At 37.7% G+C, this 26,051-nt stretch overlaps 1 protein-coding gene across 1 annotated transcript in view; it reads right to left on the bottom strand.

The window, feature by feature from the left end:
• The window catches only part of LOC127214327 (transcription initiation factor TFIID subunit 4B), a 59,195-nt gene that overhangs the window by 19,013 nt on the left and 14,131 nt on the right, over positions 1–26,051 (bottom strand). Inside the window, exons 4-10 of the mRNA XM_051174730.1 lie at positions 21,890–22,030; positions 21,680–21,802; positions 19,734–19,823; positions 13,475–14,074; positions 8,965–8,985; positions 6,672–6,771; positions 6,057–6,168 (exon numbers count right to left, since the gene is read on the bottom strand). Of these exons, the coding sequence (XP_051030687.1) occupies positions 6,057–6,168; positions 6,672–6,771; positions 8,965–8,985; positions 13,475–14,074; positions 19,734–19,823; positions 21,680–21,802; positions 21,890–22,030 (1,187 nt within the window). The remainder of the gene's footprint in view (positions 1–6,056; positions 6,169–6,671; positions 6,772–8,964; positions 8,986–13,474; positions 14,075–19,733; positions 19,824–21,679; positions 21,803–21,889; positions 22,031–26,051) is intronic.

Below are 26,051 nucleotides of genomic sequence, written 5' to 3'. Positions count from 1 at the left end.
AGCCCAGCTGTCCTGGAACTACCTCTTGAAAACCAGGCTAACCTTGAACTCACAGAGATGCCTCTGCCTCTCTCTGTACCTTTCTGTACCTCTCTGCCTCTGCCTAGCACAGAGAAGTGTACCACCATAATGCCCAGCTTGATCTTTATATTCACCTTTAATAGAAAATTTAAATATTAATATCCAACAATTATCATGCAATGGTTGAAGTCACTGAAATTCCAACCATGTTGCTTTTGCCTGTAATGTGACTCAGGGTGATTTTGCTGTACATACTCATCTCTAAATGTGAAATAATACATGAATGCTATGAAACAATGTAATGATATCTTTAAAGTATTGAAAAAGTATTTAAAGTCATCCATAATTAAAATCGTACTCTTGTCATCAGTCTATATAACCTAAAAAAAAAAAATCTTAAAATATTAGAAATGATAAAAAAGACCAGTGGTAAAAATCTTTTTAAGAATGTTGCATTTCTTTGTATTAGTAACAGAAAAGGCAATTATCAAATATATAACTTACAATTAACAAAAAAGTACCTAGAAATACAAATCTATTGGATATATGCAACAAAATCATACATATCCACATAAATAAATTACATTCTATTTAAGATGCTTTTTTAAAAAAGATATAAATACTATTCCCAAACAGTGGCTCATAATTTTAAAACAGTCACTCAGAGAATCAAAGACCTGTGGACTCAACGTCAGGCCAACTGAAACCCTACAGAGATTTGAGGAAACTCAACAAGCTGATTTTTAAATTTATAGGGAACGGCAAAAGCTTAAGTACAGCCAAAAGAAGGAAGAGAGTAAAGGAAGAATGGAAATAAAGGAAGAAAATGATAGAATGCAGAGGCAACAGGCATGGAATTAGGTGCCTGAAATCCCAGATTGGGAGGCCAAGGCAAGAGAATTGCATATTGTTTGTTCTAATTCCCTAATCCTTGTAGAGTACCTAAAACTCACTATGTTCTACATAGCACTTATTCTCAAGTCTGGGCTACAGAGTGAAATATCCTATCATACCCAATAGTAGGTATGATAACAGGATGCAAGGAAAGACATTAGATGGGTTATTTGCTAAGTGTAAGTTTAAGACCTTAAAAGCACCCTGAAATACATAAGAGATGCTGTGGGTCACTGATTCTCCGATGTTGAAATAGAAACCCTAGTACACAACGTAAGAAAACTTGACAAATCCTGATGACATGAATATTTAAATAGAAGAAAACTTGTGAAAAGGCAACAGTAAAGACTACTCATGCTCTATTTGGAAGATCTCTTAAACAATGTCTAAGAACTTCAAAAACTTAGCAAATTCAATTACTTTAAAGTTAAAATTTCAGAACAAACTATACCATATAAATGTGAATTGTAAAACACTAACTCTACATCTGAACCAAAACTATTAAAGTTATAAGGTTTGTATACAATCTATATAGGTTTAAACACAATCTACTGTTTATAGGTCATTATCTTATTAACAGGATATGCTTGCGTACACATATAAATATTCATACACATATACATATGAAAAAAACTTATAGAACCACAACAACTATTCTTCAAAGGTTTTTGTGAAGGTATTAGAAGCTGCAAAGAGACCCAGGTATTGAAGAATCACAGTCTCAAACCCAGAGCATCACTTTTCCTTGAGTATATGCAATATTAACCAGCAGCTGCTACGGGACAGAAAAGCCAACAGAGTATCAGGTAATTCTGTAAAGGCAAAGACAGAAAATTGGACCTCAAGAGTGTTCAAGCCAATATGGGCTATGAACCATATAAAGCAGTGACATATTTACCCATGAAGCATTCATGGAAATATTAAAGAAGCCAAGCAAGCCATGGAGGGGGGATCTTATACAAAGCACAATAAACTTCAATCCCTTCACAAGTACCAGGGCATTAAAACTTGGAGTTCATAGCCCTGCAAGGAAAGAAAAGCAGTATAAGTCCCCACTGAAATCCTACGGAACTACCTCACGGGGGTACAAAGTTACAGTTGCCAAGTAAGGAGATGCTTTACAGCTTGGATTGAGATGACTTCTACAGGTTTGCTTCAGACCTCTGAATTCTTTCTAAAAGAAAACAAATAAGGGAGGGAGGGCAGGGAGGAGGGAGAGAAGAAGGAAAGGAAAAAATCCCTCCTGTAGTAGTTTGAATGAGAATGCCTCCATAGACTCCTATGTGTGATGACTTTGCCCCAGTTGGGAGACTGACTGTTCAGGAAGGATTAGAGGTATGTCCTTGTAGGGAAGGTACATATTACAGGGGGTGGGCTTTGAGGTTTCAAAGGCCTATGCTAGGCCCAGTCTCCAGTTCTAGAGACAGCCTACCACCAAGGTCTCTACCATGATGGTCATGGAATCACTCTCTGAAATTGTTAGCAAGATCCCAATTAAATGCTTTCTTTTATAAGCTGTTTGGGTCATGGTATCTCTTTACAGCAATGGAACAATAACTAAGAAATCTTCCAAATAACCGGGTATTAAAAAACAAAACAAAACAAAACAAAACTAGGCATTGTCTTTACAGTAACTTGATTATTAATTATTCCCACTGAGGGAAAGATAAATAACTACACTCCAAAACAATACTGTCTAAAAAGAAAGAAATAGGGTTACCATTTTTGTCATTTGCAAAATGTTTAATTAGTAATAATTATAAAACACTTTTTTAAAAAGAACCATTTGAAAGCCAAACAAAAAAAGCAAGCAAAAATTGAAGGGATGTCAACTCCTGGGGGATGGAAACAAAATGAGTAAAACAGGTACATTCCTGTTTATTGACAAATCCTAAGAACAAAGGTCCTAATACACAGTGTAAAAAATTGACAAGAATAATAGAAAAAGAAGCAACAGAGTTAGGTATTTATTACTCATTTTGAGTTAAGTTATAGAAAAAGCTACAAAAGCCTTTACAAATGTTAGAATATAGATCATGTTGATACCATTGGCCACCTTTAACAAATTAACATTTACAAAACTTCTAATCAAACCAAATGCTCATAAGATAGTCATCAAGACTCACCATAATGAAGTCTCCTAACAACTTTAAGATTAAAAATGTTTAGATTATGTTGCATGGATGTGGATTATTTGGAACATAATCTAAATGTGCTCATGTTCATAGCAGCATTATTTGTAATAAGGAAGAACCTGGAAGCAACCTAGATGTCCCTCAACTGAAGAATGGATAAAGAAGATGTGGCACATCTACACAATGGAATACTACTCTGCAGAAAAAAAATAATGGAATCTTGAAATTCACAGGCAAGTGAAGAAACCATCCTGAATGAGGTAACCCAGTCACATAAAGAGGAACATGGTATGTACTCACTCATATATGGATTTTAGACCTAGAGCAAAGGATCACCAGCCTATAATTCACACCACCAGAGGAACTAGGATACAAGGTGTATTCTAAGAGAGTCATATAAAGTCCCCTCCCTGAATCGGGAAGGGACAAGTCCCCCAGAGCACATGGGAAGTGGGGGGGGGGCAGTGAATGGAGAGAGAATTAGGAGAAAGAGAAGTGGAGGAGAGGAAGGCACGTGAGACTAGGAAGATTGAGTCAGAGTAGCAATAGAAGACAGGAGAGAGAGAGAAGACAAACAGGGAGAGAGAGAGAGAAAAGAGAAGAGAAGAGAGAGATAGAGAGAGAGAGAGAGAGAGAGAGAGAGAGAGAGAGAGAACATAAAAGAGGGAGCCAATATTGGTTTGAAGAAAAAACTGAACCTAAAGAAAGGTCTAGAGACCTACAAGACTGCCATCAACTAACAATTTGAGCAACCGTGGAAAGGCTACCATAAATGCCCTTCCCAGATAGTGAGACCAACAACTAACTTATCCACCATCATGGAGTCCTTATCTAGTACCTGTTGGAAACAGAAGCAAACACCCATAACTAAACACTGTGTCGAACTAGAATCCAAATGCAGAGGGGAGGGGACAAGACTAGGTTGCAGAAACACATAGAGACAGCTGACCTGAACAAGGAGGAACTAACGGGCCCCCAAACTGATAGCTGGGAAGCCAGCATGGGACTGACTCAGGTCCCCTGAATATGGGTCTCAGCTAGAAGGACTGAGCAGTCTAAGGGACCTCAGACAGTGGAACCAGGATATATTCCTGGTACACAAAAGGACCTTGCAGACACATCCCCCATGGAGGGATAACTGCCTTAACCTAGAGACAGGAGAGAAGTCCTAGTCCCTACTTCAAATGACTTGACAGATTTACATGACCCCACCTGGATGGCATTGCCCTACATGTGGAACTGGGGTGGGGGAATGGGAGGGGGAGGATGGTCAGGCTGCATGTGAAGGGGTAGAGAGGGAGAGTGGGAGGGAGGGAGAGGGAACTGGGATGGATATGTAAAATAAAATAAATTTTAAAAAAATGTTTAGATTATGTTCTCTAATCACAGAATACCTGGGAAGAAAAACCAAAACATGAAGAGCCATCTCAGATTGCACTAAACAGGAAGCATGTGTGCGCGCACACACACGGGGAAAAACTTTTGGGATGTTGAAAATATTATTTTTATCTTGGTACCTGGTACATGGGTTTAGCCTTTTGTCAAAACTCACTGATCTGGAAGCACTATTGCATTAATAGCTATAGCCTCTATGCAGCCTGAAGACAAAAAATATCCAAACTACAAATGATTTCCAAATGAAAAAGAGAAATAAATCTCAGCGTAAAGCCACTCATCTATGATGCCTGATATGCCATGGGCACCTGCCTCCAGCCTTGTTCAAAAAACCAAAGGCCCCAGGAAAGAGAAAGCAGAAGTATCACTAGGCAGAAGGACAAAATACAATATCAGAAAAAGACTAATATAATCAGAGTCAGAATAATTGGAAAGAGATTCTTGGCAAGAGAAATGTAAAAGGAGAAGCATCTTTTTGAAGATTAAAGTTATAAAAATGAAAAACTCAGAGTGCCACAATAAAAAAGAGAAACTACAATAAAAAGACCCTGTATCAAAAACATCTAGCCCCTGAGACGGCGAGTACTTAAGGACTGTGGAATTGGACAAAGGTCCAAGAACTAAGCCCTACATATATACTATTTTTTCTTACATATAGACATCTACAATAAAGTTTATCTGTAAATTAGGCACAGTAAGGCTAATCAGCAATAATTATAACATATACTTTAAAAAGTTTAATGTGGTTTTTCTCAGTCCTCAAAATAACCTGTAATCACCCTTTGTATGATGATATGAATAGAAGATACAATGCCTACATTGTGACACTGCCTAGCCTAAACTATCTGAACACAGGCACCGACTTATTTGATAATTGTGGTAGCTACCAACTGACCAAGAAGTGAACAGCAAATCTGGGAACATTGTACAAGGGATGATTTACCTGCTTAACATGATGACACTAGACTTTGTCATGTCATTCAGAAAGACACATTAAAAATATATGGATTATTTCTAGACTTTTACATTTAGTATTTTCAAAACATTCCTAACTGCCATTACCTGAAACTACAGAAGCAAAATTGGAAATAAAAGAAGAAGAATAATATTCTACAACATAAAGTTCAGGAATAAACAAAAATGATCTGTAACTGAGACAAATCTAAGAATGGGGCTAGCAGAAGCAGGGGACAAAGGTAAATGACTTGAAGGGTACATGAAGGTGATAATGGACCCAAGTCTAGACTACTACTACACAGGTTTTTCAAGTCCATTGAAAATAGCATGTAAGATTTTTCTCTTTGTAAATTATATTCAGTAATTTTCAATTATTCTTAAAGTAAATGGTTATATTGTCCGCATTTATGTCTGCTTACTGCATGAATCTACTGCCCAGAGGGGCGAGAAGAGGCCACTGGATCCGCTGAAACTAGAGTTATAGAAGATTATGAATTGCCATGTGGGCGCTATAAATCAAACTGGGACTACCTCTTTCAGGATTTTTAAATGGCATTCATCCATATGTGTTTATTTAGACATTATTCTTTACCATCTTTCCCCCCCTCTAACACTTTACTTTCATGCCAAGTTTTAACTACTGAATTTCTTTACCTGAAGCATGGTGCTCCATTCTCTTTTATTTTACTGTTCTGAATAGAAGATGTTTGAGCTTGAAGTGAGACAAGTTTATTTCCAGGCAGAGTAATTTGCTTTATGATGGGAGCTGTAAAAACAAAACAAGAAAGAAAACAGTAAAAAATAAAAAAAAGCAATCATGTCACATTAGGAAAATTCAGGATTTTTTTTTTTTTTTTTTTTTAGTAAATATGAAATAATCAGACTATCTTCAGCAACCATAGAAATCATCTTGTAAATATCTCTAGATTATGTTTTATGTAGTCTCAAATTGTTTTAAAATTAGTATTACTATAAAAAATGCCATGCACAAAAAAGACTGAAAGATGTTGATAATATTTTGTTTATATTGGTGTATTTTTAACACATTTACTATTACTAGAATGTATTATCTAACAATATAATTCCATAAGCAGTTGTTTATATCAAAATAATATATACCCCTAAAGAGTGTTTCTGTAAATGTAATAGCTATCTTTCCGCCATTTTTAAATCCTCTTCTCTTAATATAACAGGTGTAAACCCTGTCATGTCCCAGATCCACTGTGATGAAGCTGGAATGCCAACATGCACATATAGGAGGAAACTTACTAGTAGGCACTACAGTATTCACTGGCATCTTTGTCCCACATTTCTGAGTGATCAAGGGCGAGGAATGGGAAATGGTGGTCACCTGTTTTGTATTGCCTCCCTGAAGGCTGTTGGACTACCTGAAACAGTAAGAGTTCATTATAGTTAAACAAGGACGCCTGCTTTAGCAATGAACAAGAGCTTCCATTTTTATTTTTATATAGCTACATATACCTCTATCTAGCACAATAAAAATGATGCCTACTTAAAACTCATCTCCAGGATGGCCTCTGAGTCATAGGAATTCTGCATCAGCTTCCTAAATGCTAGCTAAGGTTTGGGTGTTTACCACTACATTCAGTTTAATGCAGGAAAATTACTTCATTCAAAACTGAAAAATATTATCACATACATTAAATATTTTCTATTGCAGAATTCAAATTTAAGAAAATAATGATATAGATATTACTTTTATTTCTTAATTTCCACCATGAAAAATTTCAAACACATGCAAAAGTAAAGAGAGCAAAATGAAATCATTTATACCACTACCCAGATTAAACAATGATTACATCTTGCATAATCATGTATCTTTTACCCACTTTCCAATTTTAAATCAAATATAAAAAAAAATCTTGTTTGTTCTTTGCACTTTTCTAGACATGGTTTCTCTGTGTAGCCCTGGCTGTCCTAGAGCTTTCTCTGTAGACCAAGCTGGCTTAAAGCTCAGAGATCTGCTTGCCTCTGCCTCCCAAGTGGCCAAATGCATGTGCCGTCACTACCACCAAATGGTTTAAGAAATCCTTTTAATCCATAATATTTCAAAATATATCTATAAAAGACAAGGACTTTTATGTACTATTTTTAAAAAAGTATCATCCCTAAACCCTTCAGAAAATATTGTTCTCCTAAATATAATAGCTATAGAAATACAGTTGGGGATAAGAAGAAATTAAAGTTCTAACAAGACTATTACTTTTAGCTTCAAAGAAAAAGACAGAAAAGCAGAGTGTCATATTTTCACTTCAATGAAGAAGTCATCATGTATTTGGGCCAGCTACTGATAGTGAGATAATTAGAAGTTCTTATTAAGTTTATCTATGTTTATTATAAACATAGATGATCTGCCCAAAAGTCATGCTTCTGAGTAAAAATTTACAAAAACAATTTATCCTACATTATAATTATCTGTAATAAAAATGTAAAACTTAAGTATGTCTTGTGTGGCTCAGAGCACTGTCCAGGTGGAGTGCAAGGTGTATTATGACTTACTATATAACTGGCACTGCCCCAGGACCTACAAGCTGCAAAAGCCCTCTGTGCTATCACCCTCCCTCATTGTCCTGCTTGGCATTTTGGTATCTTGCTGGAGCAAAGTGCATTACATGTATGGAGAATTCCAAGCCTCAACTGGTGCTAATCTCTGGGGTTATCTTTTATTTTTTAAATATTTTCTTCCTTTTTTGTTTTAATTTTAAAGATTTGTTTATTGTGTATACTGTGTTCTGCCTGAATGTGTCCCTGCAGGCCAAAAGTGGGTACCAAATCTCATTATAGATGGTTGTGAGTCATCATGTGGTTGCTAGGAATTGAACTCAGGACGTTTGGAAGAGCAGTCAGTGCTCCTAACCTCTGAGCCATCTCTCCAGCCCCTCTGGGATTATCTTTGTCATCTCTGTGGCCATGGACCTTCATTCCTGTCTTCCAGATGGCCAACTCCATCATCCAGAATTTCTACAACCCTTTGGTATCTGATGTTCAAAAGCAAGAGCTGAGAACCTCCCTCTATTTGGGCTAGGCACAGCCTCAGGCCTTTTGCTGCTTGGTGGAGGCAACTGTGCTGTGCCTGCTCATCTGGAGGATCCTGGAAAGCTGGCCTGCTGTTCCTACATCTGCCCCACATTAGGTCTCTTGGGGACCTTCCAAATTATGTATGATCCTTATTTGGAGGATGGGGGAGGGGAGGGGAAGCTCTATTGGCCAGGGAACCTTAGGACCCTGAGCTAAGCCATCAAAAAATGTCAGACTTACTGGTCTGAGAGTTTGGTTACTTGTTTTTGTTTTGCAACACTGGGTATTAAAACCTGGGGCTCCACATATTTGGTAGACAAGCACTCTAACAATGAGTTGTATGATATCCTGCCCCTAGGGTTGGTTCCATCTGTTTCTGAGACAGGCTCTCATTGTGGAGCTCTGACTGACCTCCAGCTCTAGTTTCCCAGACTCAACCTAAATCCAGACTTCACCTAGCTGTTGGCATTTCTCACTTCAGACTGTATACTGGGAGGAGTGACACTTTTAGTTCCTTATTTACTTTGGGCATCTTCTGTGGAACCTGTTTTGAACTGCCTGTGAAGGTGGACTTCATCATCCTCAAGATGGTCTGTCTCCTGAAGCTGCTGATAGAGGGTAACTCACAGGACAGACACACCTTTCCTGGTCAGACTTTTCTTCCCAGTACTAGAAGGGCAGGTAGAAGTTTCTACCCCAAGTCTTCCAACCTTTAACCTCTGCATCCCTTACCAAAGTTACCATATACTCTCCCCAAAATCAGGTCTCAACTATGTTGTAGAACCTCCACCCTGATACCTCTAACGTTGCACATTTCCCTGTCCACATAATGTTTTACTACATAAAATATGACTTTTGTAATAATAATAATAATAATAATAAAAGGAGCTCTGTGTTTCTGACTTTTCTCCCTATAGTTTTGTTTCTTCCATTTCCACCACAATATTCAGTTTACTTTCCAAAATTGCCTGGAGGGGGCTGGATTTTTAATTAACTTTCTCATTCTTGAATTTTGTTTGCAAATCATGTGATTTGTGTGATTTTACTTTTATCTGGTAAAATTAATTTTAGAAATTTAAATTTTAAAAATGAACTGACTGAAATTACAATTTTGCTGTTCTGAATTAAATTACTTTTGCTAATTAAAATTTAACTTCTGTTCAATGGGTAAGATAATTTTTTACACAAATATCTAAAAGAGAACTTTCAAGCATCAAATTAAGAAACCAGGAGTTAGATTCCCTGGTAGGAAAAAAAACAGGGAGAGGCCACAGCTAGATAATAAAGATGATGATCTTCTAAGATGTATGGCTTCTTCCTCACCTGACCTTAGACAGACAAAAGCCTGGCAACTTGAAACAAGGACTTCCAGGGCTTCTCTACCCAGAAGGCCCCACGTGGATGCACTGGCTCAACAAGGTAAAAGCAAGGCAGGACAAGTTACAAAACAGCTGTTAACTAATCAGCAATCCTATGCTCCCACTGATCAACTCTGAGACTGGATTTTCAGTCCTGGGTCCTCTTTTTCTCTGTGTGTTTGCAGTATGTGTTTCTTCACCCTCAATAAAAGCCTTTTCCAACTGCTGATTCTGTCTGCTCCTGTTTGTGATGAGTTTTTCTCTACTGCTACCTGCTTCATTAGTGGGGATGGGGTTGGGGTTAGGGTTGGGGTTAGAGCTCTTCAAATCCTTAGCTGCCAGATCAAAACTGCTAAATGATAATAAAACTCACCTGATTGTTTCTATATAAGAAAATTAAGGATAAACTAATAAGTTTAGTATTCTTTGAGTGTATAGTTTCTATAGGAAAAATGACGAAGAGCCAATAAGATTCGTCTTTACAAGATCTGAATTCTTACAAAATTCAGAAAACTACCAAGCACGTTCTCCTATCTACTTTGAGTACAAAATAAAAAGCTCTCACCTAAAAGAAATTGAACAATTTAGTTCATAGAACCCCTGAATATAATATACAATAATCAACAAGGAAAAGATAGAAAGTGAAGTGAATATGCAGTAACAAACTTACTTTTTAAACTGGTGGTAGGTAAAATGTAGAATTTCATAAGATAATATGAATTGAAACCATGTAATTGAAACCATGGAAGAATTCTTACAACTTGAAGCATAGTTAGAGATCTTATGCAAAAGACTAAAGATATAAAATCATAGCATGAATATAGACATGGTCACTGATTGGATGACTGCAGAACAAAGAGTATTATTGAGATTTTACTATTTTGGCAAAGAGAAGCTAAAAGAGATAAAGCTTTTGGTTAGCAGTATTGTTGGACGTCTCACCAATGGCCACATTTATGTATCAGGAGACCAAAAAGATATGACATCTTATGATATAAAAGATGTTATTTATTTCATTTATTAAAGAAAAGTAGTATTGAAGTGAGGCTCATCTCAGAAAGGGCCTACTATAAACAGATGATCTCTTCCTTAAAGCCAGACAGGAAAGTAGATGAGCAGGTCTGAACAAAAACAAATGTTTCATATCTCAGTTTAAGTTCAGGTACCCAGTGAAATCCTGCCACAGCTTATATATTAATTCAAACACAGTGTTAAGAGATAAGGAGGTGAGGGCGCTCTAAATGACTGTTACCTCACTATTTAACTGTTAAGACTGTCCTTCAATGCCAGCCACCTACTATGCCTGAAGTTGTCTTAAAGACAATAATGGGCAGATGCAGCCTCTTAAAATCATACACTGAAGAGAGTGAACTACATCAAGAGATCCAAAACAGCATATCTAACATAACATAACAATATAACAACAGCAATCACCAAATAACCAAAAGAACAGCAGTCTGTGTTAAGAACTTAGAAAAGCAACTGCAAATTAACTCACCATGTAGCAGCTCCCACGAGTTAACAATACTTTTATAGTCTTCTGATAAAATGTGTGCTGGTGGCACACTCCTTTAATCCCAGCAATTGGGAGGCAGAGGCAGGCAGATCTGGTGTTCCTTGGTCTACAAAGTGGGTTCAAGAATGGCCAGAGCTATACAGAGAAACCCCATCTGGATAGATACTTAGTGTCTTTTCCTTAATGAAGTATAAAATTCTAAATAATAAACAAATTAGCAGCTAAAACTTCCTTCTTTTAAACAAAGAATATATTCAACATACCAAGAATAAAAATGCACTCTTATTCTCTTTACTTTCTCCTTTACTCCTTATCTTTTTTTAAATATTAGTAGCAAAACTCCAAATAAGAGCCACGCCTAGTGAATGGCACAGGCCTATACTAGTCCCTGAGCAGGGAGAGGCAGGCAGGAGGACTGAAGGGTCAATGCAGCATGGCAACTGAGCAAGACCCTGGGACTTTTGTTTTGACTCTTTTGTTTCCCTGCTGTCCTGGTACTCTTTTGTAGACCAGGCTGACCTAGAAATCACTGAGATCCACCTGCCTCAGCCTCCCAAGTGCTGGGATTAAAGGTGTATATCACCACCTACACCACTACCGCCTGGCCTGTTTGAAAGACAAAATGTAGTGGAAAATGATTCAATGGATAGTGCTCCCAGCATGCCTGTAGTCCAACACTGGGGGCAGAAACAGGAGGATACAACTGTGTGAAGGGGATGGAGAAATAGCTCAGTGTTAGAGTGTTTTCTGCTCTTCCAGAGGACACAAGTTCATTTGCATGTGGGAGGCTCACAACTCTGTAATTACAAATCCCACTTTTGGCCTCTTAAGGCACCAGAAAACAGGTGGCACATATGTAGTGAAATATTCACCTTGTTGGCATCTGTGGCACTGACCACGCCCATTGGGGGTGGAGACAGGGGTGGAAGTGACCTGGGAAACTAGGTCTGAGGAGGAGCCCAGGAGTGCTCTCTTGCTGGTGGGAGGCAGAGAGGAGAGCATCCAGTGGAACCTGCTGATGTTCATCTGTCTAGGTTGTAAGTTATTTCTCCCTGAATAAACATCTGTTCGGCCTATTTGTTTATCCTGATCCTTATTAAACCACGATATCTGGTGTCAGAAGTAGGAAAAATAGCCCACACCTCCAAGGGAGACTGCACATATGCAGAATACAAGATGGACTGAAATCCACAAGAAATCCATTATCAACCTCTGACTTCCACATACCTGTAAATAAACACACATAAACACGAGAGAGAGAGAGAGAGAGAGAGAGAGAGAGAGAGAGAGAGAGAGAGAGAGAGAGAGCGCACAACAAAAGGCTGGAGTAACAGCTGAATGAAAGAACACTTGTCCAGAATTCACGAGGCCCTAGTTTCAATCTTCAGTACTAAAATAAGGTCATCATAACAATCACCTATGTAATAGCTCCCAAACATATTTAGACTTAATGTAATATTGAAGCAATAACATAAAAGAGACTTCTAGCAAATAATTAGACTCTTAAATAATTATAGTAATGTAATCCCAACACTTAGGAATCAGAGGGAAGAGGATCTGTGAGTCCCATGCATACATTCATGCAAGCAAAACACACATATCAAACAAAATAAATAAATGTTAAAACAATTATTATTTAAAGATTAATATTGGAACAATAAATATTATCTTAATGCCCCCTGTGTGACAACAGGTTTGGCTATGTTAATATAAAACCATCCTTTTTATTAAGAAATACACAGTCATTTGAGGGCACAATTATGTATTCCCAGGATTACATATTTAAAGCCAACTTGGCAGTAAGTTAAAAAAAAAAAAAAAGGCCAGTGATATATTTCAGTGGCAGAATTTTTGCCTAGAATGCCTAAGGTATTTCTGCACTATCTTTAGCACTGAAAAAGAAGAAAGGAAAGTGGATAGGGAGTAGGAAATAAAATAGACTTTTATCACAACTTTCACAACTTCCACAACTCCTCTCAAGTGTTCAGTAAACACTTTGTGTGAGCTTCTCTGTGCAACCATAAAGTGGGAAACTGAACAGGTGAGGCTAAAAGAATCTCAACTAGTCAAATTTGGGAAGTATACAAAGTCTTGTCAATCTCCTGAATGTGTGAAGTTTTCTGAGTAAGTAGTTAAGGAAGAAATGAACTGGTACTCACTAGTTGCTTGACTTGGACGGCCTGTGGAATGCCAGCTGACTGTGGAAGAAGGGGGCCTGGCTGTGCAAGCTTGATCTGGACCGGAGTGCCAATGACGGGTTTATCAGGTTTGGTCCCAGCAGAGGTAATGGCAGGCTTCACAGACGGAAGACAAACGGGTGCAGCTGAAGTATCTCCAAAAGTTACTGATGGAAGGGCCAGTGTAACTGCTGCCCCAGACACGACTGGCTTCTCAGGATGAATGGATACTGCTGTCACTGTATTTGGTACTGATGGTGTAAGAGGTTTTGAAGTCTGGAGCAAAACAGTTGCAGGTGTTGAACCTCCTGTTACAGCACCTGGAGTCACAGAGTGCAATGCCACAACTCCAGTGTTTGCTCCTCCTGGACCAGAGAGTGCATTCAGAGTCTGAACAGACAGAGTTCTGGGTGCTGTTGCTCCAGAGACAAGGACTGGGGAAACAGTACTTGTCACCACAGGAGAAGTCGTTGCTGTCGTGGTACAAGAGGCAACGACCACCTCACTAGAGATCTCCTGAACACAGTTCTCAATGAAGCTCTGGGAGTTAGGGAGAAGCTGTCGTAATGCAACCACACTCTTCTAGAAAAGGTAGAGAAAAGAACATAAAGGTAACAGAATAAGCTAAAGCAAGCAAAATTTGTATTTAACAACATAAAGTATCTCAAATGTTTCATCTGAGAAAACTAGTATCATTTGTTTTCTATCAATATATGTATACAATAATTTAAAGGCCAAATTGCTTTCTCATTGAGAAATATTAATATAAAAGACAAAATATTAAATTTATTTTGGACATGTCAATGATCAACTTGGTAAAATAAAACACATCTCTCTACGCATCTAAGTCCACACAAAGATTATTGATTATCATAACATAGAAAAATCTAGGTCATTTTCATAGCTTTCAAACATTGGATGTAAAGCCTTTCCATGAAAATAAAACACAAAAAAAATGATTTAATATGTTTTAGCTGGAAATGTAAAAGGAATTTCTCAGAAAAACTAGTTGGCAACAAATGTTAATGAAAGTTAAACAGACAATATAAGTATATCTTTAATTATTTCTTAACCATGACCAAGATTAAGCTGAAATGCCAATTCTATCCTCTTTGTGTAGCGTTTAACCCCCAAGCTCTCTCAGTGATGCCAGCAGATATCAAGTGTTCAAAAAGAGAGAGAGAGAGAGAGAGAGAGAGAGAGAGAGAGAGAGAGAGAGAGAGAGGGAGAATTCACAGGTCCTTAGAAAGCAGATACAGCCTGGAATGGTGACACACTCCTTTAATCCTAGCACTCTGGAGGCAGAGGCAGGAGGATATCTGAGTTCAAGGCCAGCCTGGTCTACAAGTGAGTTCCAAATAAGTAAGGAAAGGAAGGAAAGGAAGGAGGGGGGTGGGTTAGGTTAGTGAATTTAGCTAGGGTACTAGAGTTCAACGCCTTAGAAAAGGTTCTTTATGGAGGCAAGGAACAAGTACTACAACTCATGACAGAAAAGGAGGTGATACTGTCGGTAGAAAGGTGTAAGTGAGGAGGGAACAAAAAGAGAGGCTGGAGGATGGGGAGAGAGAGAACTAAAACTAGAAAGTATGGAGGAAAAAGGAAAATCCAATGCTTAGTAAGCTATTAGAAAACAGTAAGAGTTAGAATGGAGGAGGATCCTGTGTGGTAGATACAGCTGCTTGCAGAAGCCAGAGGTCAGTAAAGGAATTTCTCATTGCCAGCATTGGGCTACTGCTTCAGGTTGTTGGTCAAAGTCCCAAGGCCCCCAAACAACATAGGCAACTGCCACTGCTGTTGGTTGCTCACTAGACCTGACTAATAAATAAGACCCTGTTGCATATGGTCACAAAACAAAACAAAACAAAACAAAAAAGCAAGTTGAAACTGGACTGGCAGCTCATCCATGCTAGTACCCCTCACAGTCCTCAGATGTGCCATTTAGGCTGTTCCAGGGAAAGCCACCAAAGGTTTCATTCAACTATGTATTCTCCATGCACAAAGCCAAGCAAGATGCAGCCACTAGTGCAACAGTGACTTTCCCACTACTACAGAAGAGATAATTGCTTTCTGACTAGATCTGAAGCCCTGCTGCTATGAACTGGTTCGAAATCTTCTGGTTGAGGAGATCATAAGCCCTAGTAACAATGTTATTGCTGTTCTTTAGTTAAATGAGCATTATATACTCACCAAATTGCTTTCTAAATAACTGTATCTCTAGATTAGTGTTAGCTTTGGGTCAGTGAAGCTTCTTTTTGCAGTAGTCACTAGTCTATATAAACTAATAATTGGTCAAAGTGTTTAGGATAAGTAGCCATTGAATGGCCAGTTATAACTGAGACATGTATATCAACCCCTTCAAAGCTCAGGGAATATCACAGAAGTGGGGTAAAGAATGTTAGAGCACTGGGTTAGAGTGGTGGTGGCACACGCCTTTAATCCCAGCACTCAGGAGGCAGAGGCAGGTGGATCTCTGAGTTCAAGGCCAGTCTGGTCTACAGAGCTAATTCCAGGACAACTTCCAAAGCCACAGAGAAACCCTGTCTCGAAAAATCAAACAAACAAACAAACAAAAAGAAAAGAAAACCAAAACACAAACAAATAAAAAAGAATGTTACAGCACTAGAGGAAGGGATGGCCCATGTAGAACAGAGTCAAGCTATGATTACCTTCACAAGATCTGCATAAAAGAGGAGAAAATGGGGTCAACAGTGGTGATGCAAGCTTTTAATCCCAGCATTTGGAAAGCAGAAGCGGCAAATCTATGTGAGTTTGAAGCCAACCTGGTCTACAGAGATTTTAGTGATGAAAAGGATGGGAAGATAGAGGGAAGGGATTAAAAAAAAAAGAAAACAGTAAAAGTGTGGGATACATCCCTTCAACTTGTTAGCCAAGGTTGTCACAGAGACCCTGAAAGCAATACAAGCTATTTCCATTTGGTAAGACCCTACTATGGAAGAGGTCCCAGAGGACATGGAGAAATCAAGTTAGTACTGATCAGGAAGGTACCTCATTACTGGTTAGCTTCACAATACTGGAAGGTACTATGCATGCTGCCAGAGATAAGTCATCAACTGTGTTAGCTAGAGAAACTCTGTGAATTACAGTAATAAGTGGCTTAGCAAAAATACACACATGGGTGCAATGCTGGCAAGGATATTATAGGGATAATACATGCCTGGTACTGTAAACCTGACCAGGAACCAATGTTTGGGGGAGCTCATATGCCACAGGAGGGATCCTACTACTATTATTCTGTTAAATGAACATAATACCAAACTGGTCTCTAAATTGTTAACTCTAAACTACAGATCAGTGCAGCTCTCAGATATTAGAAGTTTCTTTGTTTCAGTGGGTGGCAGTTAGCACAGAAAGTCAAAACTGTTCAAAGTGAAGAGACTCAGTCACAAATGAGAGATCTATATAATGATCTTTCCCCTCAGGGCTCATGGGACATGCCAAAGAACGAGCAAAAAAGTAAAGACCAGGTCAGAAGGACTGATCTAAAATAGAGTCCTCTGGACATGACAGGACTTCACTCACGAGCATTAACAGCTCTGGCTGCCTGCACAAGACCAGAACTAAATCAAGGCCATCAACACCCCATCATAAAATGGGGAAAAGCTCACAAGCCCCCACCTCTAACTGAGGAATTATTGACAGCTAATGGTCTCTGAGGGAGGGAAAGTCAGTTTTCCTTAGGAGTGTGGCTCCTGGTAGGTTGGCCTCACAACAGATAATGTCCTATACCCATGAGCATATGGGTAGCACAAACTGAACTCACTGGGTTTATAATAATAATAATTAAAAAAAAACATGAACTTGGGAGGAGTATTAAATAAGGACTATAAAATGAACATAGCATCAAACTATGGATGGGAGGGACATGATGAATATGATTAAAACATACAGTATGAATTTATGAAATTCTCGAAACAAAAACTTATTTTAAGACAAAGATCAGCACAAAATTTGTTCCTTCAACATTGTGTAGTAGAAGGTGAAAGGCACACAAGCCCCCACTACTTCCCTGGGGATTTATTTATTTGTAGTTAATGGTCGATGGTAGATTGTCCAGGTTTGGTTACCAGCACCCACATGGCAACTCACACCATCCATAACTACAGTTACAAGGGATCTAACACCTTCTGACCTCTTGGGATAAGAAACACACAGTGCACTTACATCCATGCAGGCAAAACACTCAAAATTAAAAATGAATATATCCTGGGCAAACAAAGATAATGAAATTTAACTGGTTTTTGTTCTCTCTAAAACAGAAAATACTATCTGGTATCTATTCTCAAAAGGTCATATGGCAATCAAGTGTGAACAATGCACATCATGTCTTCTGCTGTGGTTGAGATAAACCTTAGCGCCTCTCAAAGGTTGTGTATTAGAGGACTGGACTCCAGCTTGGCACCATGGAAAAGTACTAGTAGAAATTCTTAAAAGGTGGGGCCCAGTGTGAACCCTCATCTTACGGCCAGTGGGGCATGCCATTTACAGGACTCTAGTTTCTTTCTCTTTCACATCCAGGCCACCTGACAGGCAGTCTGACTTTATCACACGCTGCTGTCATGATACGCTGTCACAGAGCTAAAACCATAGGCAATCACAAATCAAAAATTCTAAAAAAAACTGTTGAGCCAAAACATGACTTTCTCTTAAAAGCTTAACACCTCAACATTTATTGTTACAAGTGAAAGCTGACTGACATCATCTGTCACAGCAGATAGTCACCAATTTTTCTCCTTCTCCCTTACAGTACACACAATAGGGGCAAAGCACCAATGGAAAAGGAAAATATCACTGCTATGAATAGAACCCACAATTAAAAATCATTAGGAATGAAGGGGCCTTAGGAGGCAATGCCTCTATTGTCTCAATAAATAGCAAGTAAGTCAGGGCATTCACACAATGTCCATGGGTGATTTTACATTCCAGAAAAATCTGCCCAACCCTAGCTATGGCTCTAGATGTACAAAGACATGCAGGACCCACAGGAAAGTAACTGCTAAATTTGCTAAAACAAGATGGGACAGTCCTGAAGTTCCTACTTCGTGGAAGATTCTGCCAGACATTCTGCAGGACACATAGAAAAATGACTGACAAACTGCCAATACAGGCAGACAGGTAGACTGAGAAATCTACTAGACACACCATGACCTATGGGCTAAAGACGGATGCTCCAACATTACAAAGAAACTTCAGGTTACTGTCTAGGCAGCGAGATGTCTCTGTCAATTCTAGAGTTTACATATTATCCTTCTGTGGTCTTTGATGGAGTTGAAGACAGATAGTTATGGTTATAGTTTCTTAGTTATAATAATAAATTATATATAAAACTTTAGACTCACAAAGATAGGATAGATGATAGAATATTTTCATTAAATTTTGCCAAATGTTAATGGATAAATATTGTTAACTATAGTTCTTATTTGATAACTGTTTTGTTATATATAATTTTACTATGTTAAAGTTAAAATCCTTCTTTTTATTTAGACAGAAAAGAGGAGCTGATGAGGGAAGTCCTGTGTAAATGTTTCTTATTGATTGATGAATAAAACACTGTCTGGCCAATGAGGCAGGAAGATAGGTAGAACTAGGACGAGGAGAATTCTGGGGAAGGCAGGAAGACAGTCATCATCCCTCCACCCCCAGAACAGTCGCCATGTGAACCACCAAAGGAGTCAGAGGCTCGGACCCTTCTCCAGTATAAGACCACCATGTGGAAATACTGAAATTCATAGAAATGGGTTAATAATTAAGAAAGAGCTAGTTATCAGCCAACAGATTCATAATTAATATAGCATCTATGTGTTTATTTAGAGTTCAAGGGAAGTGGAACCCTGACAGGCAAGAAAGCTCACATTGTGGGGAACCAGTGGGATGGCTCAGTGGGTAAATATGTTTGCCGTCAAACCTAGCACCAGAGTTCTATACCATGAACCTCCATGGGAGAGGAGAAAACCTACTCATTCAAGTTGTGCTCTGACCTCCACACATGTGATATAAGCCCCTTGCCCAAGTAACTAAGAGCAAGTGAATGTTTCTTAAGTTACTTTAGGCCTCTTTATCTAAACTGCTCAAGTCAATACTATGAATGTTGTCTTATACTTTACAAAAGTGCTATAGTTTCATTCAACGTTAGTATCTTCCCACTGATTTCCAGTCACATTAAAACATTCAGATTTTAAATCAATTTAACCCAAACAATTTCTCCAAAGAAATATACCCCTACCTTAAGAAAAGGTACAAGATGTGGTTGAGGTGCAGACTTGAGTTCAATATATAGTTTCCTAGTAAATTCTTCTGCTTCAATTTCTGCATCCTAAGAAATGAGAGAAAGATGGCACTTTTAGACATACAAATTTATTTTATTTATTTTACATCCTGACCACAAACACACACACACACACACACACACCTGTAATTTACAAATATTTTAAGAAACAAAATTAGTTGTAGTGGTGAGCCTGTGAGGCAAGCTACTCAGGATGATGACACAGGAGCATCACTTTAGTGTAGGAGATGAAGGCCAGCATTGACAGCAGTGAGCCAGTCCCTTAAAAATTAAATGAGGCAAAGTACTTAATTCATGATTGTAGACAAGTGGTAAATTACAACTTCAGAAAGACTTTTTATCTTATGTCACCAGAGAACTAAATGAATAAGAAGTAGACATGTCCAATCAGAGACTACAGTAAACACAGTATTCTTTTCATAAAGAAGATTCCAATATGTAAAGAATCGTAATTCTGGAAAATTTATAACTTTCTCTGAAATAGCTTCCTAGAATGTAAAGCTTTTTTAAAAAGACTGTTGAAGGTAGCCTGGCAGTGGTGGCCCACACCTTTAATCCCAGCACTTGGGAGGCAGAGGCGGGCAGATCTCTGTGATTTCAAGGCCAGCCTGGTCTACAAAGTAAATTCAGGACAGCCAGGTTTGCTACACAGAGAAACCATGTCTCAAAAAACCAACAAAACAAAATTGAAATAACAAGGAATACTTATGTAACATAGAGGTAGCTTGTGGTTTTAAGAGCTCGCACTGTAACAAAGACCTGAATTTGGATTCCAACATCAACATAACAATCAAATATAATCTCCCATGTCCCAGTGCTACCAGGGCAGTGACAGGATTACTAAGGTACGCTTGCTACCAGTTTAGCAAAAAAGACATGAACTCCAGGTTCAATGAGAGACCCTGCTTCAAACAAATGAAGCACAGTGATACAGAAGGGTACTTGACACACCCTTCTGGCCTCTGTGTATGAAATGCACATACACACTTACACATACCACAGTCACACACACACAAGATGTAAGGTGGGTAGGTAGACAAAGGCATAGATTTACAGCTATATGTAATACATATGCAAAATTATGTAACATAAGGAACCAGTTACCTTAATACATTAAATATATGGAAATACATTACATATATAGAAGAGCTGCATAATTCTAATAATCAACATTTTGTTTTAAACAATGCATGCTATTACAAAAATTATACACCAGAGTAACAATTACCTAGTAGACTAAACAATATCCACACAGATCTAGAGAAGGCTACCAAAATGCTCAATATTCTAACAAGAAAACAATAATTCGCTAACTCTGACAACAAATTCTCCAACAACCCATCACAAAATAGAGTAAGAAAAGAATATCTGGCTGCTTTCTATTAAGTACAACATCAAATTTACAAATGCAAATCAATGTCATTTCCTACTCAGTTTCATTAATTTGGAAAACATATTTTTTTCTTTAAATTTTACATATGTTAACATTCAACAGTTTTGTTATTCTTCATTGAATAGCTTTAATACTTAGTTTTAATTCCAGCCCCCAAAAAATTGTTGAGGGCTTATTTATCTTTAAGAATATTAAGATATTCTATACTAAAATTTTGGGAACTACTGTCTGTTGGTCTGAGATCATAGATTTAAAAAGGATATTTAATGAGTTGTTATCCGTCCACAAAATATACATTTAAATATTGGCATAAAAATAATATAAATTCATATTATGTTTATCTTAGACATATGATAAGATTAAACACATTAAAGATATTTATATGTGATTTTCTATATGTGATTACAAAGTTTTAATGACACAAATTTAGCAAGTATATTTGAAACATCATTTCCCTTTGAAATGTGTCCTATGGACAGTCCTAACTTACCAGAAGTTGCTCCACGAGCTTCCTCACATTCCGTCCCATTTCAGGGGATTGTGATCCACTACATGCTAGTTTTATTAACATTGAAAGGAAGTTTTTGCATTTTTTCACATTTTCCAGCACTGTCTGATATAGAAAAATAATCACAAATATTAGCAAACAGGAAAGAGAATATAGCAAAAAAAAAAAAAAATATTATAAGTGAAAGTTTACCGGAGAAAGATTAGTCTGAGCAGCTACTGAGGTCTCTGCTTTGAGATTGGAATCATTTGAGGGTGTAGATATTGCTCCCAAACTTGATGGCTTCAGGATAGTTACAGTATTCACTGGCTTGACAGGAGGTACAGCCACAGACTGAAATTAATTCAACATAAAGTTAAATATGTATTGCTATGTTACTGTAGTGGAAACTTCACTTTACACTAAAAAGACTACAAATGAATTTCGACATCTCTGCTTTCAAGCGGTACTCTAAAAACCTAAGGCACTTTATCCAAACTCTGAGCTAGAGCAGATCTTCATTCCACTCCCAGTTACCATTCTACTCTTCATTGTCATTTATTACAGTATTAGTTACCAGCAAGTTACTTAATACTGATACCCATTTACAAAAGCAAAAATAGGAATGAAATTTACTGTCTATCCCTAGGGTAGTCTATGAAAAACAGTGTCACACACAAAAAAAGTCCTTTAAATGTTAATAAAATATATTTCCAATCATCAGAGCCCACATAAAAGCTGGGCATGGTGGTGTACTCCTGTAATTCCAATGTTTGTAGGGTTGAGACAGGTAAATCTCAGGGTGGAATATTCCTCACTATAGGCCAAATGACAAATTACAGGTTCAATAAGAAACCCTGTCTAAAATAAGGTAAAAGCAATTGAAGAAACTTCATTCAATACATGTGCATACACAGGTGATCACACAAGACAAGACACACATGCGCACACCCACTCGTGCACACTGGCACTTCTCTAAAAATGTATTTGTAAATCTTCATATTTTTATGCACTTTTTATGTACCAATTGCCAACTAATTTATATATGCTCAACTATAGTGATCTCATGTGAACTATCAGAAAAAGCACAATAGCTTTATAAGAGAGGAATGTCTTATTTCCACACTGAAAGGAATTCCATTAATATCTACATGTATAAAAATGAAGTGGCATGACTCCAGCACCCCCATAGGACAGAAAGGTTCACGCAAAAACTATAAGCTAAAGTACAAAATTGGAAATAAATTAGAATAATATATAAATAAATACATATAATAATAATAAATTTAAAAAATTAGAGATAAAGCAACAAATAATACTACACATTACACAACATAAGAAAAGCAGGGTAGAGGAAATAATATGTACAGAAGATTAAATATCTGCAGCATAACTTTAACTGAGATGCTTACATTCTCAAGAAACTTTTTTTTTGAGGGGGCAGTAGAGGGAGGGGGATGAGAAGATGAGGAAACAGGACAGTTGAGTTGAGGGAGGGACAGAATGGGAAAACAATGAAAGATGTCTTGATAGAGGGAGCCGTTACAGATTAGGGAGAATCATGGGGCTAGAGAAAATTCCCTGGAGTCCATAAGGATGACCCCAGCTAAGATTCCTAGCAATAGTGGAGAGGGTGCCTGAACTGGCTGTCTCCTGTAATCAAACGGAGCAACGGAAGTATTCATAAAATGTTACTTCCTTGTCAATATTTTATTGTTTTCACCTTTTCCACCATGTTCTGGTTTGACTCTTAATTGGCATCCAAAGGCCCATACTCTAAAGCTTGTAGCCCAGTCCCATGACACTAATGAGTGGTGACAGAACACAGGGGAAATAGAACTTAGTGGCCAGTCATTACACATGTGCCCTTGAAGGGAAGGAGCTACTGGTAATCACTTCTTCCTGTCTTCAGCTTCCTGCTATAAAGTGGAACTACCCTATGTGCAATAATCTTTTTGTGCACTGTAAAGCTATGTCTCTGCCTAAAGAGCCTTCTGAATGGTTTAATAAAGAGATAATCAGCCAATAGCTAGGCAGGAGATAATAGGTGGGACTTCCAAGGAGGACTCTGGGAAGAGGAGATTCGGATTTTCCAAGTCAGAGGTACCATATTGAGGAAAGGTAAAAAGCCATGTGGCAGAACATAAATTTAAAAATATGGGTTACATTATAAAAGCTAGTTGGAAACAAGCCTAAGCTAAAGACCACCCTTATATAATTAATAAGTCTCCATATTATTTGGGAGTTGGTGGTACAAAGAAAAACTCACTATACTGCACCCTGCATCATACACAGGATTTGTACTGTGCCACATAAGGCCTATAGGTGATGAACTAAAATCTGTAAAACTGAGACATAAAACTTTTCCAATTGATTTACCTCAATTACTTGTTACAATAATGGAAAAATAACATACTACAATAAAAAGTTATCTTCCATAATCCCTTCTAATATAAGGTTCTCTCTGTACTTTACCAAACATGTGCAACTTCTATGCTGAACTATGAAGGGCATAGGGAGATACCTAAACATGGTGTTCCCACCATGTTTATTGAATAGATACAGTACTGAATAGATTGAGTTTCTTAAACTCAATCATAACTGTGTCTTAGAATCAAATATGAGCAGTCAGTCAATGGTATTTCCAATATTAGCAAGATTAAATTGCATTCAAACATCTTGGAGACAGAAGAAAAAAAAAATAACAGCAGGATTACATGTGAAACAGGAGCTGTGTGAAAATCACTTATGTTTACTAGAATATGATACATTTCAAGAAGATCATTTTCTGTACCTATCTGAAAGAACAATTACATTTGGCTTGCTCATGTTCAATTAGAAATAGTAAGTCTAGCAGGGCACTGGTTGTCCATGCCTTTAATCCCAACATTCAGGAGGCAGAGGCAGGCGTATCTCTGTGAGCTTCAAGAACAGTCACATCTACAAACTAAGTTCCAAGGCAGCCAGAGCTGATATACAAAGAAACACTGTCTTGAAAAACCAAAAGGGAAAAATGATGAAACACTAATTCTAAATTGGATCATTTAGACATTTATATACTTAACAATAGGCCTAATTATATCTTCATCATTTAAACATAAACACTGAACACAATGTTTCAAAGTAGGTTTTTGTGTCATATGAACAATATGACATGTTTACCAAGTCATTAAAAACAAAACAAAACAAAAAAAAAAAACCCACTGACACCTATTAGTAGAAAAATACATACTTTCTAGAGAGAATCTACACTCAGGCATAATCAGTACTCTAGTTTAAGAATAGTTTCCAGAGCTAGGACTGACACTAAAATCAACCTAGAAATCAGGCCAGTTTCTTAGCCTCTCTAACTTATTCTCACATATAGACAGAGATAGTAGTCTAATAAGGATGAAATGAGGTAGTTAATGGATTGCAGGATATATAAGATACCTAAGAAGTGTAAAGAACACTACGTGTTCATTAACAGCTAGCCATTACTTTTTAAAGCACTGTTTTAAATCAGATTTGCTGCTTATGACCCTAATTAGTGGAAAAGGTATATAAAAAGAGTAAATTAAAAAATTTAAGAACACCAACAGAGGGATTACTGATCTGTCAGTACAGAATTCTATCTAGGTGAGCACCAGGAAGATGCATCCTCTTCATGACAGAAGGAAACACGACACTGTTCTCCAGACCATGGAACCCATCAATGGCTCATATACAGCATTACTCAGAAGCTGCCATCACAGCACAATAGAATAGATTATAGCAGGCACAGATAAACTGGGCCAATATTCTTATTAAGGATGGGATTCTATCCTCCAAGACTCAGGATAATCACTAAGTCACAACATTCTACATGGTACTTTGTTCCCCGGGGTACTAAGGAGCAGACATGTGAATAGACCCTTAGTCAGTCCTAATAACTATTAGGAGACTCTGTGCTTTCCATTTCTACTCATGGAGACACATTTCCCTTAGGAAACCAGACACTACAGCTGTCACCTGGTATTTCAGGTGCCTACATACTTCAGAGACCAGCAGGAAAGATAAGTCTGAACCTTGAGAGGGGTAATTAACTAATCATCTGAAAAGGTGTAGAGTTGCTATCACATAATAGAGGATACTATGGTTTGTTTAAATATCCCTCCAAAACTCATGTTAAAATATAACTGTCAGTATACTGGTATCAAGAAATGAGTCCTTTAAGAAGTGATCAGAGTATGAGTACTTCTTAATTGTAAATGGATTAAGGCTGCTATTAAAGGAGTAGGTATTCATTCCTAGGAGAAGCATCCCAGAAGTTCAGTTCCCACCATACCTCTCCTCTGTGTTACCTCTCCTCTTTCTGGGACAAGATGCTCTCTTTATATAGGATATCTCTGCCTTG

This window comes from Phodopus roborovskii, unplaced genomic scaffold, assembly GCF_943737965.1.
Source record: "Phodopus roborovskii unplaced genomic scaffold, PHOROB, whole genome shotgun sequence".
Taxonomy (NCBI): Eukaryota; Metazoa; Chordata; class Mammalia; order Rodentia; family Cricetidae; genus Phodopus; species Phodopus roborovskii.
The sequence above is the reverse complement of the archived record's forward strand: the minus strand, read 5'-3'. Positions and strand labels throughout refer to the sequence as shown.